We start from the raw sequence: 19,101 nt of genomic DNA on the forward strand, positions 1-19,101 counted from the left end.
AGCTTGATAGAGAGAACCCACCTTCTTTGCAGCAGCCTTTGCAATGTCCTCACTGCATTTGTACAGTTCATATTGTCCCAAATATTAGGTCGAGGAGTTTGAAGGAATAATTCTCGGGTAAGGAATTATTTCTCGTGGACATCGGTAGTTGAAGAAGCGTCTTGTAATTGTTAAAGAAGAGCAGCTCAGTCTTACTAGCATTAAATGTTACCATCCATTTACGGCCGCATTCCACTATGGTCTAACAGTTCTACCATTATCTTAGATTTCTGTACATCCGTTCTTCCTTCATGCATGTTATAGAGCACTGTATGAGCAAATATACCCATTTCGGACATAATATTATCAGGAAGGTCGTTCATGAATATCAGGAATAATAATGGTCCAAGGATCGACCTCTGAGGCACTCCTGCATTAATGTTATGCTGCTTGGATATACGTCCGTCAGTGACAACCTGGATGGTCCTATTGTCTAAGAAGGATCTAATTATGTTTAGTATACATCCAATTATACCATGCAATTTAATTTTCAGTAGCAACCCATTGTGCTAGACTTTGTTAAAGTCCTTTGATATATCAAGGGTTACAGCCCTGACTTTGCCCGCCTTATTCAGTACATATTATGTGTTCAGAGATAACTTAAAATATCTGCAGTAGAACGACATTGAGTGAATCCATACTGTTTGTCAGAGATTTGCTTTTGTGAGGTGGTGAACTAGTGTTTGATTAATTAAAGTCAAAGATTTTAGCAAAGATGGGGAGGAGACTGATAGGGCGATAATTGAGAGGGTCTGTTCTTTCACCAAAATTCTTGTACACTGGTACCACAGAGGCTATCTTCCAGCTATTAGGGAAGCAAGATTCAGCAAGGCATTTATTGTAGAGCTTGGAAAGTACAGGGGCTAGCTCAGCTGAGCATTTCTTGACTATTATAAAGCAGGGATGAGATCAGACCCACATGCCTTGGAGGTGTCTAAGTTTTTTATATCGTAGACATGAGAAGAGGTGATTTTTACATCATCTAGTGTGGCATAGGGAAATTTGGGAGGGAATTGTTTGTTGGTTCTAAGGTGGAGTTGGAGGTAAATCGCCTCGGTTTCCGTGCATTCAACCATCTGGTTGTTGGATAGTGGGGGAATTACTGATTTCCCTTTATTCACTACACTATTATAGATTTCCCAAAAATCACGGGTGTTTATCTTTTATGATTTTATGCGTTCCCTGGTTATTTCCGTATGCTTTCTTTAGACGGTGACTATTTCTCTCTTACAATGATTTCTAGCATTTATAAATTTTTGCCTATTTGTTTTTGACTTTTGACGTATGAACCAGTGGAATGCATGCTGTCTTTGTGCAATGGCAGCTGCACAATCGGTAGTAAACCATGGGGGTGAGTGGGGCTTGCTATAATACTTCTGTGTGGGAACATGTGCTTCAATGTTTGCTTTGCACCATTCAGTCATCTCATTGGCACACTGTTCAGAAGGAAGAGAGAAGATATTGGTCCATGCGACATCTCTGATGTGTTCTAAGTCTGCCCTTTTGTAGAACCTTGTTGTTTTGAGCAATGGCTCCTCACCTTGGGGATAAGAGTTAAGTATAATGTCTACTAATGCCACTAGGTGATCTGCATTTCCAAGTGGACTGTGGCCTTTAGTCACACAATCCTCAAGTACTGTGGTGAAGAATAGGTCTAGAAATAAAGCCTGCTGGGGTACACGATCTGGTAGGCAGATTGGGAACATTACTGTCTGTGTGAGGGAATGAGCTATAGAGAAGCCATAATTAGAGCGTCCAGCTGCATCTGTGTAACCTGTGAAACGAAGCCAATTTTTATGGTGGACATTAAAGTCACCAAACGCATGTATTTGGGCGTTACTATCTAAGGAGAGTGCTGCATCTATACTATCAGAGTATTAGGGTACAGTCCTGACTTGAGGGAGAACGGTAGAGAAAATCTAAGTAACTAGCTCAGTGATGAAAGGCTAGTCGAAAAGTACATAAAAGCTTGGTCATCTGATTCCAGACGTTGCTTTCTAGTTAAGGGGAAGATGCTTCAGATATAGACATGCATATATCTATCCAAGTTCTTATGGCATAGAGAGAGGTATCCTGTCATGTTAAAATAGAGGGCATTGAGGAATATGAGTTTGTTTCACTTAATGCTATCTGGAGAGTTTACTAAGAGGTAAGACTCTACATCATCTAAATTATTTTTAAGCCCACAAATATTTGTGAATGTGAGCCTCAAGGGAGGAGGCGAATTGGTTTTATTTAGGTGGTTGTCTGGTTTGATCGTGATATTTGTTTGAGTTGTCATTTCATTACGTTTTTGTTTAATTTTAGGTTTTGGAGAGTGAGGAAAGTGGGTCAGTTTTGACGCTAAGTATACATGCAGTGGTCTGTTTAAAAATAATTTTTTGGTCTATCCAGAAAAATATCAGCTTTATCAAAATACTAACAGGGAGGCCCGACATTGTCTGGGATTGAATGAGTATCAATAAGTGTTGCCTCCCCCCTTCCATACTTTTATGGTCATCGGAATCGATTGATTGTTTGCTCTAGTTAGTGATACACTGTAGCGTACTGGGAAGAAGCTTCACATGTTTCCTCACAGTGACTTCGTCCACAATACATTGTAGTTTGCATTGCACTGTAGAAAACCTGCTGTTGATTTTATAAAATTATTTTTATATAATCCCATGAATTCAAGTTTAAAATGCAAAAGTCAAGTATCATAATTCAATTGTGCTCTAAACATAAACATTGATTTTGGATGCACCTTTGTCTTATTAAAGAACCTACTGTCGATATTTTTATATGCTGGGCCCTTATACTTGTGCAGTGATAAAATTTCTCAAATACACTTGTGATGTTAGGCTGTATAAAAGTGTTAATTTTGATCAAAATCTAACTGTTCGTTCTTTTAATCAGATTTTTTCAATTGATTTTCGATGTTTATTAGAACCATTCCGAGCCAAAACCTATCTAAGAACACCCAAACACAAAGTACGTTTGTGTAAAATTTAAAAAAAAATGAGCCTGGCCATCTTGAATGAACTCACACACATGGACAAAGTGTCTTTTATCTATAAGTAGATATATGAATGGCTCTGTTCAGTCTTGACAGACTATGGATAGCCACTGTGTAAGGGTGCCTGCGCATAAAATTTGAGTGGCCGGAGTTGCACAATCTCCAACCACGCCTCTCCTGAGTTAGCACTTTTAATTCCAGTTGCAAGTGTATATAAGTTAAAAAAAAAATGGAAATAATGCTGAAATAAGCGGAGAGCACATACAACGCCTAGCATTCCCAAATAGTTACCTATCTGGTACTGGCCAGGCTCATATGGGCATGATTACAAAATCTGAAAATTGGGAGAGAAGTTGCAGTTATTTTTTATTTTATTATGCCATGTTTTTTGGATCTTGTAATCATGTCCATATGCATTTATTTTTTTTAATGAATTGATAAGTGCTTTTTCTTCTGATGAGTTGAAGGCAGAATAAATTCATTAATATAATTAAATGATGATTTTTGCAGCATAAGCTGGTCAACATCTTGAAATTTGTCATATGTGTGTATGAGGGTGGAGAGTTGTATGTTTTGGTTTTGATTCTAGTTAATGGCACCCAAGTTATATATATATATGTTATTTGTTTTTGCGATACGTTTTTGAATGAATTCAATTATTTATGAAAGTGCATTTTTACCTAAATGCGAGTTGGGAATAATTTTCCTTTTAACCAATTTGGTACTCCCACAGGGGGAGCGGTGTTTTTATATATAATATATATATATATAATTTTTTTTTTTTTTTTAAATATAATTATCCACTGACACGTGTCTCATAGTCTATGAATCAGAGTGGCTGAATCTAGCGAGATTCGAAATCAGGACCCCATGGTAAGAAGCCTAAACCCTTACCCCTCGTCCACCTCGCTGACTTCTGGATATATTGCGATTTACATTTTTTTTTTTTTTTTTTTTTTTTTTATTACAAAAATAAAAATACCAGCAGTGGTTGACGTTATTTTTATTTTTTGTACATATGTATATATGTATGTAAGCGTATAATATATTCAGTATGTTTTTCTTTTTTTTTTCTTTTTCAGGAAACCTTTAAGAAAACTTTCCCCCATAATGGATGAAGTGTTCTGTGGAAATACACCCCCCAAAATTCTTGCAGATAAGAAAATAATGACTTGCAGAAATTGAATGGAAGCAAATCAATCAGCTGAACTGTCAACCATTAAGTAATTTTATCATTAATCAAAGCATTGGCTTTTCTTGCCCTTTCAGCTACGGGCACCAAAATGACTTCGGGTCCAAACATGGAGAAATTGCCATCTGACAAACCCATCACCAGTGACGTCATGACGAAAACCGAAGTCCCGTTCACACAAAGTACAGACTGTATGGCCATCAATCCGATTCCGCATATTAATGAGAATCCGTTCACAACTGCTGCCTACGTCAACCAGTTTACGACTGGATATTATCTTCCAGGGCCAACTCTTGTTCACCCAAACCAGAAACTCTTTGCAGGAGACATTTATGGAAAACAGCTTGCTACTGCAAACTATTACCTTCAAGCGTATGAGCCGATGGCTACGACGCTAGCTAAACCGGCTCACTGCACGACGGTTGCTTCCGTCTCAAACAACATCCTTTGCCAAAAACAGCCATCTGCAGTTACAGTCAATAAACCTATCGATACCGTCCAGAGGTCGAAACCTCAGGTGAAGCCTTTCCAATGTGAGACGTGCCACAAACAGTTTACGCGCAGAAACACCCTACAGCTGCATCAACGGCTGCACACGGGGGAGAAACTTTTTCACTGCGGCTATTGCGAGAAGCAGTTTGTGCATCGCGACAAACTGCAGATCCATGAAAGAATCCATACTGGCGAGCGTCCATTTCAGTGCGAGTTTTGCCCGAAGGCATTTGCTCGTAAGGACAAGCTGAAAATCCATCGGAGCTCTCATACCGGGGAACGTCCGTATCACTGCTCGTATTGCTCAAAGCAATTTGTGCAGCGGGACAAGCTGCGGATCCACGAGAGGATCCATACAGGTGAAAAACCTTATCAGTGTCGTTACTGTCCGAAGGCGTTCGCTCGCAGTGACAAGCTGGAGTTGCATCACCGTCTCCATACGGGTGAAAAGTTGTTCCATTGCAATTTCTGTCCGAAGCAATTTGTGCAGAAGGACAAGTTGCTCATCCATGAACGAACACACACTGGAGAGAGGCCATTTCACTGCGAGATCTGCGCAAAGCAATTTGCACGCAGCGATCGGCTGCAGATCCATCGGAGAACGCACTCTGGCGAGAAGCCATACCGGTGTGACTTCTGCTCGAAGCAATTCGTCCAACGTTGCTACCTCAAGATTCACCGTCGCATTCACACAGGCGAGAAGCCCTTCCGATGCACGATGTGTCAGAAAGAATTTGCACGCAAGGACAAGCTGCATGTTCACATCCGCAGCCACACGGGTGAAAAACCCTTCCGATGCAATGTTTGCCCCGAGCAATTTCTCCGCAAGGCGCAGCTGTTGGCTCACAAGAAGAATGCGCACGACGTCCAGCCATTCATTCCGACACCATTTTTCTGTGAGACGTGCACAAAGCCGTTCATGACTATGAACGAACTCGAGGAGCATAAAAAGATTCACGGACCTGTGCGGAACAACTTTCTGCAACCGAAAACCCTGCAGAACATTAAGGAGTACACACCAATGAGTACTTTGTTGTGGAAAACAATTCACCATCAAGGTCACTAACGAATGATAAATATCTGCCTTGTCAGACAATCTAACCTCATTTTATGGGGTTTCATCACAATCTCACTGTAATAAAAAAAAAAGCACCTTATTCTTTTTTTAGATTTGGTTTTGGATTGAATACTCCAAGAGTAATAAATTCTTTGAATCTTCATTCCTAACAAGCAGGTACCTTTTTTCTTTTTAATTAAAATTTTAATTCTTACCTGATGCGATTACAAGTACTACCATGTTGCTTCTCTGTGCATAAAACTATGGATGCACAAACATTCACCATTTTGACTTTTGGGCACTTTATTGACCTTATTTTTAGTACACCAAAATATCAAATATAGTGGATGTTTTGTGCTTCCTTAGTTTAAAAGATAAACATGACATCACCTGAAATCGTGTCTGATACAAGATGTCTCAGTATAAACGTAACTCATCTTTACACTGGTAACTCGTATGGCGGGTAAGAAAGACAAAAAAAATGCTATGTTTCTTAAAAACTTAAACGATACAAATTAAAGAGTTTTCATTTCGTATCTCTTGTTATAATATTAAAATTGTATAAGACAAATTCTAAATGTGTGACTCTGCGCTCTGGCATACTTTATTGACCGTTACTGTCTCATCAACATCTTTGTCAAACGTTTGATTATGCTACGTTTTAAGATTATGACCATATATGGTGTGCTTACAATTTTGGTGACCTGATGAAACTTCATTTGCCATTTAAGATCTGAAGAACAAAGTTCTTGCTTTTGGTATAGACTGGAGCTATGACACTATAGTTTACCTGGGGAGAGTTACTTGGTTAAGAAACGTCCTGGGAACGGGGAGCTGAGGGATTCTAAATTAATTAACCTTATGCGCAACTAGTTCTGTTAATTTTCTTCCTTTGAAGATTGTAACGCTGGTTATGGGGCAGCCAAACCAGCTGCCAACATTGCTCGCTTTTTATTGAAACCAACCGAGAGCTCTTTTTAGTATCTTCGTTGTTCCCTTATGTGCAATTGTCTGGATCTCTTTTGCACTTGGTTCACGAGGAATATTAGTTAGGTAGGACTTCAGGTTCTTCTTCATAAGCCCTGTAGCGCCTATAATAACTGGTATGATTAATATCTCCCTAAGATTCCAGTTTCTTTTCATATCATACATGAGACCTTGATATTTGGTCTGTTTCTCCCTTTCAGCTCTGTTCAGACCGCCATCATTAGGGACACTCACTTCAATCAAGGTTGCAACTCTCTCTGACTTATTCCATATAACTATGTCAGGTTTCACAGCAGCATTTTCAAGGTAGGTAACTGTAGGGATTACATGGTCGTAATGTTTGGTATATAAGTCATTTCCAACTGTTCTTTCAAGTGGATATTCCCAGGATTTGTTGCAACATTGGAATGTTTAATCTGTACTTATGGGGAAGCACGTGTGTGTGTGTGTGTGTGTGTGTGTGTGTGTGCAGGTGTTGTGTAATTTTCAAAATATCAGTATATATCAACCAGGTTTGACTGACAGTTGTTTATAATATTTAACGAAGTCAAAATGATCTAAGACCCTAGAATTCAAAAGGTCAAATGTGGTTGATATATTCTGACATTTTGAAAATCATGCAGCATCTGTATGATGCATGCACTTTCCCACAAGTACAGAACTAGTTGTGCACAAGGTTAATTAATTTAAAACCCCCTCAACTCTCTAAAAAGGGAGCTTCTTCATTATGCCACATAGTGAACACTGCCATTTTATCCTATCACGTCTGATTTTGACTTTAAGCTGATGTTAACAGTGAAAAATCCGATCTTACTCAGAACACGGCTCATCCCACTGTATATCTAAGCATGAAGTCCATACTGCAAGTCTAGCTGGGATTGTTAGAAACTTCATTTGTTTCTCTTTGCACTACGGGTGCATTACATTCTACACTACAGGTATTACATGTAAAGGTATCGACTGCTCAGAAACGATGGCATCTTTCACTTAGTGAATGTACTTCCAAAATTCATGCAGCTTGATACAATTGAAGATGTGCTTGGCTGTGTTTTTTTTTTTTTTTTTTTTTTTCAATACTTGTTTATAGTTAGACTAAAGTGGATATTTTTTTTTTTTTTTTTAAACAAAAACAATATCACTTACATAATTGTCATCTCAAAAATATCAATCAATTCAAACATTACAAAATTTGATCGCATAAAACATCTATTAGTTTAAAAATAAATGTATAAATATTAAGGTAAAAATCGATGGCTAGCATTAACATGGCAGGAGCTGCAAAAACAAGGGAGATAATTCAATTTCTCTGTTTTTTGGGCGCTATTCCCACTGAGTAGAAAAACAATGGTGAAATATTCAACTTTCTGTAAAAATTATTTTTACGCATAAAAATTTGTCTACTTAATCAAATTTCATAATTTTTGGATATATTATTATTTTTGAAATGACAATTACGTAAGTAATACTGTTTTTGCTTAAAAGGACTTTTAATAAATTACTGCTTTAGTCTAATCATAAACAGGTATCGTTTTTTTTTCTTGGACTATACAATGCAAACTAAAGAGATACGAAAGCGATATGGGTTTCAGCTTTATTAATAAACTCTACCATCTCCTTGGATAACATTAAAAGGTTATTTTATTTAACCCTAACCCTAACCCTGAAAAGTACAGAATAATACTAGCAACATTGGTGGTATTATCAAATATTTACTTTAATGGTATTCAACACCGAGGGAAGGGTGGGGGTGGATGGGGGGGGAGTGAGCTGGCTCCAAATAAGTTCACCGCATTTTTTGTCAAGGTGATCTATAGCTACTGATCGGCAGCTAAGTCCTATGCATACTTCAGCTATTCCCCGTTCCAAGATTGAACAGCAAAAGTGCAGCGGCCAGCCACCATCTTTCTTTCTGTTTTCACTGTTCCTATCTAAGTCTTCAGACGGCTGTCTTTGCGCTTCTTCTAGCCAGTAGATACATGTAAGCCTACCAGTTTGCAGATAAATTCTGTGTCAGGGCATCGAAGAATGTGACCAAACCAGTGAAGTTTTCGTTTAAGTTTCTGTGATGCTCGTGATATGTCGAAATCAGGATATGACAAAAACCTCGATAATTATTAAACGAGTTATGTTTATACTGCTGCACCTTGTGATATTTTAAATGAAAAGAAATTAAAAAATAAAAAAGTTTGTTGTTAAAATTTGCCAAGATTCCAAGATTTTGACGGTTGGAGTTGTCCAATTCAAACATAGGAAGGCGTTTTTTTTAATTTTTATTTTATTTTTATTGTGACCTGACTGAAAGGAAACACTCAGTTCACTAATTCTCCTTGTACCAGGAGTTCTCTATATTATACTCCCCATCCTCATATCATTGATGATTTGTATCTATACATCTTGGCTATCACATATTTTATAAGTATATTATGGTTGTATTAGAATGATGGCGTTAGGCCAGACGTTCTTTTTGTTATCTTGAGTATTATAAAAATTCTCGGTGTTTCTATACAATATCATTGCTACCAAAAATAAGCACTTTTTTAAAAACTGTCCATTTAAAAAAATTTTTTTTTAACTGTTCAATCCCCTCCACCCTCAACAATTTTTTTCTTAAGATATTACATGGCGACCCCCACCTTCAAAAAACCACTAACCCATGGAATTAAGAGAATTCATTATCTTTGAAGTGCAACCATATTTGGTACAAATAAACTTTTTTTTTTTTTAACCAAATTTTATTCATGAATGTCTGACAGTCTTTCTTTTATTGATTCAATGCTGGGTACACCTGGATACGGCATGCAAGTAACTAACATTCTCCTTTCTTGCCTTGATTTTTGACTGTGATGGCTTCGGTTCAAGAATGGTCTGGAAATAATTTTGATGGATTGATAGATTATTGTTGCGATATATCCGCTTAGATAAAAATTGAGGGCTTGAATTTTAGTGAGCTCATTCAAAATTGCACCTCCTATTGATGAGACGATCGCCAAAGTGTCCCCCTGTATTATTAAACAGCAATAAAACACTGTTGGACATTTATGAATGAAATTTGGAAAAATGAATAAAAAAAAGAAATAAATGTCTGGGCAGCCTCATCAACATTCTCGGATCAGGACGCCTTAAACAACAATAAACAAGGAAAGATACCCAAAATCATACTTCAGCGATAAAAGGCCACTATTAGTCATAATGGCCCAGCACCATCAAACTGTTTGTCTAGAATTCATTCTTACATTGTGAGAATGGAGTCTTTTTTACAGTAAAACTGTGTAAGAAAGACTACTTTAAGAATAGATTGAAGTTTTTTTATACCAAATATGATTGGATCGCTGAAAAGTTTGGATTTTATTTGTGATTTCATGGATGGCATTTTAGATGTCCTTCTATAATACAATAATTATAAATTCTTATAATCTCTACATTTCAATCGCAAGTTGTTTTTATTTTAATTAAAAAAAAAAAAATTAATAGATGACTAGCAGGGAGACCTAACCTTGCCCGGGTTTGAATGAGGATTGACAAATGTTTCACACTCTCATATCTTATTGTCATCGAATTCAGTGAAATAACACATCTTTCAATCAAATTGATTGATTGCCTACTCTAGTTGAGGATTCCTCGCGGTGCACCGGGAGGAAGTTTCACATGCAGTGACTTTGTCCACAATATATTGGAGTTTACATTGCACTGTAGAGAACTTACTGTTTTTATAAGATTATTTTAATATAATGACTTGAATTAAAGTTTAAAATACAAACATCAAGTATCATGGTTCAATTATGCTTTAAACAGAAACATTCATTTCGAATGCGCCCTTGTCATATCAAAGAACCTACTGTTGATTTTATATACCGGGCTTTCTGTTTGCTCGGTAATAAAACTTCTCAAATGCACTTGTGATGTTAGGCTGTATAAGACATTAACTTTAATCAAAATTAGCTATTCTTTCTTTCTTTCATTGGATTTTTTTGATTATCGATACTTATCGAAGAAGTTCCAATACAAAACTTATCTGCCACGCATAAAAAGTACAATTGTGTGAAATTAAAAAAAAAAAAAAAAAAAAAAAAAAAAAAATTAGCGCAGCCGTTTAGGAATCCATAGGGAATGAACTCTCTCTCTCACACACACACACACAAATGCACTGACAAAGTTCTCTTTTAGATAATAGTAGATGATAATTTTATGGGTTTCAGCCATTTTGTTTGTGATTACATTAAACTACAGCAGCACAAGACAATGGTCACTTTCATGTTTTGGGTGCTTCATGTATCTTTTTTAGGCTTTCTCTAATCTATATAAATAAAACAAAAGATGTATGTATATGAAAATGTTTAACTGATAAACTCTTAAATTACTGGTCACATAACACTGAAATTAAGAGGAAATAATAATCGTACACTAAGGATGGTTTATAATGAATAAAATCTTTGTTTGGATGAATGAATGACACGTACAGAAATATGTCGGCAAGTTGAAATGTGAAATGTTCATTCCAGCTTGCTGACATATTTCTATTACTTTTGTGCATGCGCAAATTCATTCATAACTTGAAATGGTTTAATTTTGAATCTTTCTTATCTGTCAATAGCTCAAATGGTAGAGAACGCGGCTGGAGTGCTAAATGTTTTGGTTTAGATTCTAGCTGATGGCAACCAAGTCTTTTTTTAATCTTTTGAAATCCATGCTATATACTAGGTAGAACATAATATTCAATAGAGAATTTGCTCTGTAATAATAAATTCCAAATCTAAGTGTATTTTATGGCTGAGCAAGGCCCACTGCTAGTTTTATGAATAAAAAATTGTCATTGAAAAAATATGAAGTTTAAAATAATTAAAAAAAAAAAAAAATTAATATTTTAATTATGGGATTTTGAAAATAAAATTTGAATAATTCAATAAAATCTGAACAAATTGGTATGGATGCACCAAATGTCAAAAATAGTGACCGTTTTCGTGTGCTGCTGTAGTTCAATACGGATTCAAAAAGAATCGGCTGAACGGTTATTATTTATCAACTTTTCCAAAATTTATCATCTGTGGCAATTCATATTCAGACGTAACTTTTTAACAGTTCCAAATTTTTGATACGAGGATTGATTATATTTTTTTTTTTACTTGGGAGTCACTACTTATCAAGGCCTGAAGGCCACTCAAGGATAAGGGTTAATGAATGCAAGTTGGTAGCTTAGTAATCGTTAATGGTGTAAATTGGGTAGAATTTGATGATTTATGGGGACGACTCAACAAAAACTTGCTTACGTTGGATTTGAAGACTACCATGTTGTATTCAAATGGGAAACAGGACAGTAGAACAGTGTTCCACAGGCGGGCAGTTTTGGGAATGAAGGTTTGTTCATAGAATCTATGTTTAGATTTAGGCACAGTTAGAGAGTGGAGGAAATCCTATATAGCGTTTGTAGCTAGTTGAGTGTTTTTGTGAAAGTTTGGCAAGGGGGGGACCATAGATTGGAGTTCTGTCGAGCACTTGCCATGAAAATAATGATAGAGCAGAGCCAAACTCACAACGTCTCTTCTGTGGGAAAGAGGTTGCAGGGAAGAGAAAAGAGCATCACCTACAAGGTTACAAAGCCAGTTTTGAACTCTATCAAGACTAGATAGGATGCGCTGAGCAGATCCTGCCCAGATGTGACAACAGTATTGCATTTGAGGATTTACCTGGAGCTTATTATTCATATTCTTCGAACTACTGTTCTTACCTTGAATGTTATTTTCCAAATGTTTTGGAAAATCTCATCAGTATGCCGTGTATTTAAGAATTCAAGTGATCGCTTATCTCCCTCTCAGTACAGGCCAATAAATCTCCTACGTGTCATGAGTAAGTTGCTGGAATCTGTGTTAAATAGAGAAATAATCAACCATCTCAGCAAAAATAACCTTCTTAGTGACACACAATATGGTTTCCGTTTTGCTAGATCTACAGCAGATGTGCTTACAGTTATATCTCATAGGATTAGCGAATTTCTCGATGGAGGCTACCTTTCTAGGGCAATTGCTCTTGACATATCAAAGGCCTTAGATAGCATATGGCATAAAGGTTTACTTCACAAAATCTCCAGCTACGGTACAGCAGGAAATGTCTTCTCAATTATTAAATAATTTCTCTCTGATAGGTTCATAAGAGAAGTAGTTGATGGGCAGAAATCAGAAGCTCTAGTATTAATGCTGGTGTCCCTCAGGGGTCCATCCTGGGCCCAACTCTTTTCCTGATCTACATTAATGATCTTCCAAATCACATCCTTATATCATTCATAGACATTTATGCTGATGACACTACTATTTATGGTAGCACATCTAAGAACGTAAACGACCAAGTTCTCTCTGATTCTCTCTCCTCTGATCTTGAGCTAGTGGTACAATGGGGAAAGGGGTGGCTTGTTACTTTTAATGCATCTAAAACCAAACTTTATCTTTACATCATCAACGCTCTGATTCCCATCTGGCATCAATTGAAATGAATGGCTCTCGTCTTAGAGAGGCCTCATGTTTTAACAAACTTCTGGGCTTGACCTTTACTCCTGATCTGAAATGGAACACACATTAAATCCGTTGCCACTGGAAAAATGGTCGGATCCTTCTATTGATCCAGTAGATATCTCGCTGATGATGCAATTCTCTATCTATATAAGAGCCAGGTACGCCCAAGAATGTAGTACTGTTGCCACATCTGGGCAGGATCTGCTAGAAAGGACTTATCCTGCCTTGATAGAGTTCAAAATAGACTTTGTAGCCTCATAGGGGATGTTGTTTTCTCTTCCCTGCAACATCTTTCTCACAGAAGAGATGTTGCGAGTTTGTCTGTGCTTTATCGTTATTTTCATAGCAAGTGCTTGTCTGAGCTCCATTCTATGTCCCCCCCCCCTCTGCCAAACTTTCACAAACACCCGTCTAACAGAAAACACTATCACTAATTTCCCCCACTCTTTATCTGTGCCTAAACCTAAATGTAGATTTCATGAGCAAAGCTTCTTTCTTAGAACTGCATGCCTATGGAATTGTCTTCTGTTTTTCTGCTTTCCAGCTGACTACAATATGGTTGTCTTCAAGGCTAACGTAAACAAGTTCTTGATGAGCCGTTCCATATAAGTTAACAAATTTACCAAATTTCCATTACTCACGATTACTTTATTGTCCAATTGTCTACTGTGCACTTTTTAACCCTTATCCTCGAGTGTCCTCTTGGCCTTCATAAGTGGTGATGCCTTTGTAAAAAAGAATATATATATATAATTTGATTAAACTTGACAAAAATTTGAATAAAAACGGGGGTTAGTAACAAAACACATTTAATGAAATATTTTTTGTATCATATTTTCTCTCTTGCTAAAAAAATAAAAGTATTCATGGGATTTAAATTTTAACATTTCATACGTTTTATTGATTTTTATTGTAAAACGGATTATTTTTAATAAAACTGATTCCTTCATTGTCTTCCCAAATTTGCTGTTATAATAAATTAAGAGAAAAGGCGAAATGGGGCAATAAGTCACAAAACTCCTGGGCAATATCCGATAGTCAGTTAAAAAAAAAAAACTACTTGCTTGTTATTGAAATCCATGGAGATTCTCAGAGTTTTTAATTTGGGACTTGTTTTTTTTGTTCTTGGAGGAACCTAACACCGCATGAATAGAAACACAAAGTTGCAGAGAGCAAACTGTATTTCTCCAGAAATAAAAGTATTAAAATTTGACTTATTCTGATTATATAAGTATGAAAAAAATAATTGGGATTCTATCTATCATATATAAATTACAAAAGGTCAAAACAACATGTCTATCAGTGACAGATGAGAATCTGTGAAAATCAAACGCTCGTTGATTTAAAACCAACATTATCGCGTGTTCATCTTCTGTAACATCATATAAAAATGCTACACTCTTATTTTAAATTTAAATTTTTAGAAAATTGTATTTAATAATCAAGCACTTTGCTGGGTTTCTTCCCACCAATTTTACCAAGGTGTGTATATATATATATATATATATATATATATATATGCACAAAATGTTCATGTTGGAATTTATTTCTGATAATATCTGATTAACCAGGTTGCCTTTTCTATTGGCACTCAAATTTACATAGGTAATAACATTAGGTAAATGATTAATTTAATCCACGGGTCTGAGAATAAACATAGTAAACCATAATGTTCATTTCCAGCCTTATGGATGAAATTAACCAAATCCATAATGGTATTTCCTATGCAAACATCTGTCCTGACTGAAATATATATGCGACTGGAAACTGAGTGTAATTTTCTTTTTTTTTCTCAACCCACGCAGGTTGAATATTACACCAGGTACAGGTAAGCATGAGCATTGATAAATCAACTTGATATGTAATATATATGCACTTAAAGTTATGAGTTATATTTCGAATTTTAACAAATATTAAGCTCGATGGACGTGAATTTCCAACTCCAGAGCATGTATACCATTAGATATTGTTCCAAAGTCAAAAGATGGAATCGATTTTTTTATTCATTAATTTTTATTGGTTTTTCTTTTTTTTTAGGCAAACGCCTGAATTTTTATAATTTCATCTTTTGGCATTTAGAATTGTAATTTATGGTGTGTGTGTGTGTGTGTATATATATATATATATATATATATATATATTATGGTAGTAGAGTTTAGTTTCCTAGAAGTATATCCAATGAAACATGTATCTACCAAAAAGTGCTCAATGAGTAAACAGAGCAGGTATATTAAAATTATTTATACAACCCAACATTGTTGGCTACATATGTGCATACATGTTTCTGCAATCACCCGTTACTGGGGAGATTACGTCTTCAGGCCAAGAATTACCCTCGAAAACTGAAATTTCAAGACAAAAAACATTTTCTTATGTCATTTACCTAATGAAATAAGATGTTTTTGGTGTCTTGAAATTTCAGTTTTCAAGGATAATTCTTGGCCTAAAGACGTACTCTCCCCAGTAACGGGTAATTGCAGAAACATGTATGCACATATGTAGCCATCAATGTTTGTATAAATAAATTTTTTTTTTATATATATATATATATATATCACACACAAAGTTATAGATATTCAAGAGAGAAAACTCATGAATTTAACAAGGTTATTAAGAGTGTTCAATGAAAGAGAAAGATATTTTTATATAGACAAGTTTACAAGGTTGCGACATTGGATATGCTAATATTTCGAACAGATGGTTAAAACCACATTTCTTCATCAGGTGACTTAAAAAAAAAGTTTGTCTTCCACAGAATAAAACTTATCCTTACTTGTTCTTAAAACTGGTTTTATTAGCATGTCCAGTGTCGTGACCTTGTAAATTTATATATATATATATATATATATATATATATAATGGTGGTAGTATTGTTATTTTTATCGAGTCATCCAGAATGTTGTCAGTGATATTAACACTTGCCTGTAAATGCTTTAATGTTGGTATGATCTATATGTTGGCATATGATGCAGGAAGGGAGCTCCATCAGTTAAGTAGTCTCTTGCAACAATTAATTCATCTGCCATTGTTTAGGAGTTTGGCATGCATGCTTGGCTTAATGGATACTATCACAGGCCATGGAATCAGCTATGCCAAGTCCCAATCTATTCTGTTCACTTATTCGTTTATACAGTTAAAATATGAACCCAGGATTTTCATCCTCCAGCTATGATGAAAAGAATAACATTTGCTCAACAATGAATCAGCTATGCAATATTGTATTTTGGCATTGAATCATTCCTAAGTGGTTGATATGTCGTAAAACGGATAAAATCGTTAGCAAAGACACATTTTCTTAAAATGTCGATTCAATCTGAGCATTTAGCGATGAAAACATTATTTCAAATTTAATCTGAACAGATGGACAATCTTCTGCAGAGATTTGTGAACTTAATCATGACAGGCCAACGAAACAGCTACTTAAACAAAGCAGGCATATATTAGACAATCATCTACTATTTCAGAGGTTCCAACTGCGAGAACCATTTTGCATTATAACCGTCCCTTTAAGTATAATTGTTTGGATTTCTTTTGCACTTGGATCACCGGGTATATTCACGAGGTAGTTTTTGAAATTCTTTTTCATGATCTCAGTAGCTCCTATGATGATTAGAATGATGGAGATCTCCCTAAGATTCCAATTTCTTTTCATATATGACATAAAAGCTTGGTATTTTAGTTGTCTTTGTCTTCTGGATTCTGGACTCTATTTAAGCCAGCATCATTAGGAGCACTGATTTCAACTAGGGTTGTTACTCTCTCCTTATTGTCCAGTTGGTTGCCAACCTTACGTAGATAAACATTGAAGTTGACCCCCAACATGCAGTTTAATAACTTGAAAGAAGTTTCTCAAAAAAATTTTCCATGAAATTTTGTCAAAATGATTGCAAAAAAAAGTGTGGAAGTTGAGATGTTTTTTCTCAGAACTGTTTGAATCTTAGACATTATTTGCAGAAATAAAAGTATTATATTTAGAAAGACCAGCTGCAAATTAATGTACAAATTGTAATTACTCACTTATATTACGTCGTAATTATTATCATAATCATTGTAATCACAAATTTTCTGCCATTCATCCTTGCTAAGTTTTCCAGATAGAACCAAGTGCAATTAAATTAAAGGAAGTCCCCCCCCCTCCCAATTTTCTTGAAGACTTGGTATTTAGTCATCTTTGTCTTCTTGACTCTATTTAAGCCAGCATTATTAGGGATACTGACTTCAACTAAGGTTGCTATTTTCTCTTTATTGTCCTGTTGGTTGCCAACCTTACGTAGGTAAACATTGAAGTTGACCCCCAACATGCAATTCAATAACTTTAAAGACCCCCCCCCCTCCCAAATTTTCCATGAAGACTTTGTAAAAGTAATTGCAATACAAACATTCAAAATCTGAAATTTCTGGATGACTTAATCTTAGGAAGAGAAAAAGACATCGAATGTTTTACTGAAGCTGACATTTATTATTGGGTATGTACGAAACTTTCCATCGTCCACATACTAATATTCTTATCACTACCTGTGTACCTATCTACGTCATATTGTAAACTGGTACTTATAAAAAAAATGTGCTTTAATAATAAAGGCTGCAATCTTTGGCAATTCTTAAAAAAAACGTCTTGTATTATTTTTAATTCAAAAACAAAAAAAGAAGGGAGATAAGTGTAACCCTTCAAATTGAGGTTCTTCGTTATTGCAGCGAAATTAAAAAAAAAAATGAAATATTGAATTTCAAGTGAAACCAATTATATCTGCTGAATTGTCATGTCACAGTAATGAATATATCCAAAAATTACAAAAAACGATAGAAAATTAAATATTAATGAAAACGGTTTTTGAAGAGAGTGAAAATTGAGTTTTACAAAAACAAAAAGAAACCAGAAAGTTTGAGATGTAACAAAAGGGAGGTAAATCTTCTGAAACTGAAAATCTATGGCCAATTTAGAAAAATTTTATTTTTTCTAAATTGTCTTTGAAAACTATTTTCATTAATAATTAATTTTCTACCTGATTGGTTTTTTTTGTAATTTTTGGATATTTTTATTACTGTGACATGACAATTCAGTAAATATCATTAGTTTCACTTAAAATTTGATATTTCAATTTTTGAATACACTAATAAAAAAGAACCCAAATTTATTTCTTAATAAATACATATTAACAAATTCATACCAGCATCACAGAGACATGATTTCTGTGTTGCTTCTGCCATGCAAACTCCATAAGATGGCTGACTATTTCTACATGAATTTACTTCATCTGACGGTAAAAATTTTTTATAATTTGGATCACCAAGCAATATTGTTTTGATAAAAAAGTAATCAAATGTTAAATGAAATCTTAACATTAAATGGGACACTCATTCATTACAATAAATTATAGTTATCTCCCTTGTTTTATTTTTGTTTGTTTTTTTTTTTTCTATAAAATTGATATCATTGCCTATTCTTAACAATTTTTCACTCTTAAAAAGATTTGAATCTGTTCCCAAACACCAAAAGTAGAAGCTGAGATAAATACTTTTTTAAGCATTTTTTTATTTTTTGGATTTTTTTTCAAAGCTGTTTGAATCTTGAACATATATATTATTATCGTCAATTTTCTCTTAATTTTTATTTATTATAAAGTTGTGATTTCAAAAATAAAAAATATATCAATATGACTTGGATGCAACAGCTTGAATCGAAACCAAAACTTATGTAGAATTCTTGGTAAAATTATTTATTTCAAGAAATGGAAGTTCATAGCAATTAAACAACAGTCACTTGGAAGAAAAAGATGTAAATAACACACACACTATCGTATTAATATTAAGATTCTTTTAATCTACGTCATAAAAGGTT

At 35.1% G+C, this 19,101-nt stretch overlaps 1 protein-coding gene across 5 annotated transcripts in view; it reads left to right on the forward strand.

Annotated features, from left to right (window-relative positions):
• LOC145242716 (uncharacterized) overlaps positions 1 to 18,657 on the forward strand; it is an 82,029-nt gene extending 63,372 nt beyond the window's left edge. For all 5 annotated transcript variants that reach the window (XM_080105860.1, XM_080105859.1, XM_080105858.1 and 2 more), the window contains one exon: positions 4,117 to 18,657. In XM_080105860.1, coding sequence (XP_079961986.1) covers positions 4,318 to 5,784 — 1,467 coding nt within the window. In that variant the 5' untranslated portion in view covers positions 4,117 to 4,317 and the 3' untranslated portion in view covers positions 5,785 to 18,657. The remainder of the gene's footprint in view (positions 1 to 4,116) is intronic.
• The last annotated feature ends 444 nt before the right edge of the window (positions 18,658 to 19,101 follow it).

This window comes from Euprymna scolopes, chromosome 21, assembly GCF_053919585.1.
Source record: "Euprymna scolopes isolate OS-2025 chromosome 21, ASM5391958v1, whole genome shotgun sequence".
Classification (NCBI taxonomy): Eukaryota; Metazoa; Mollusca; class Cephalopoda; order Sepiida; family Sepiolidae; genus Euprymna; species Euprymna scolopes.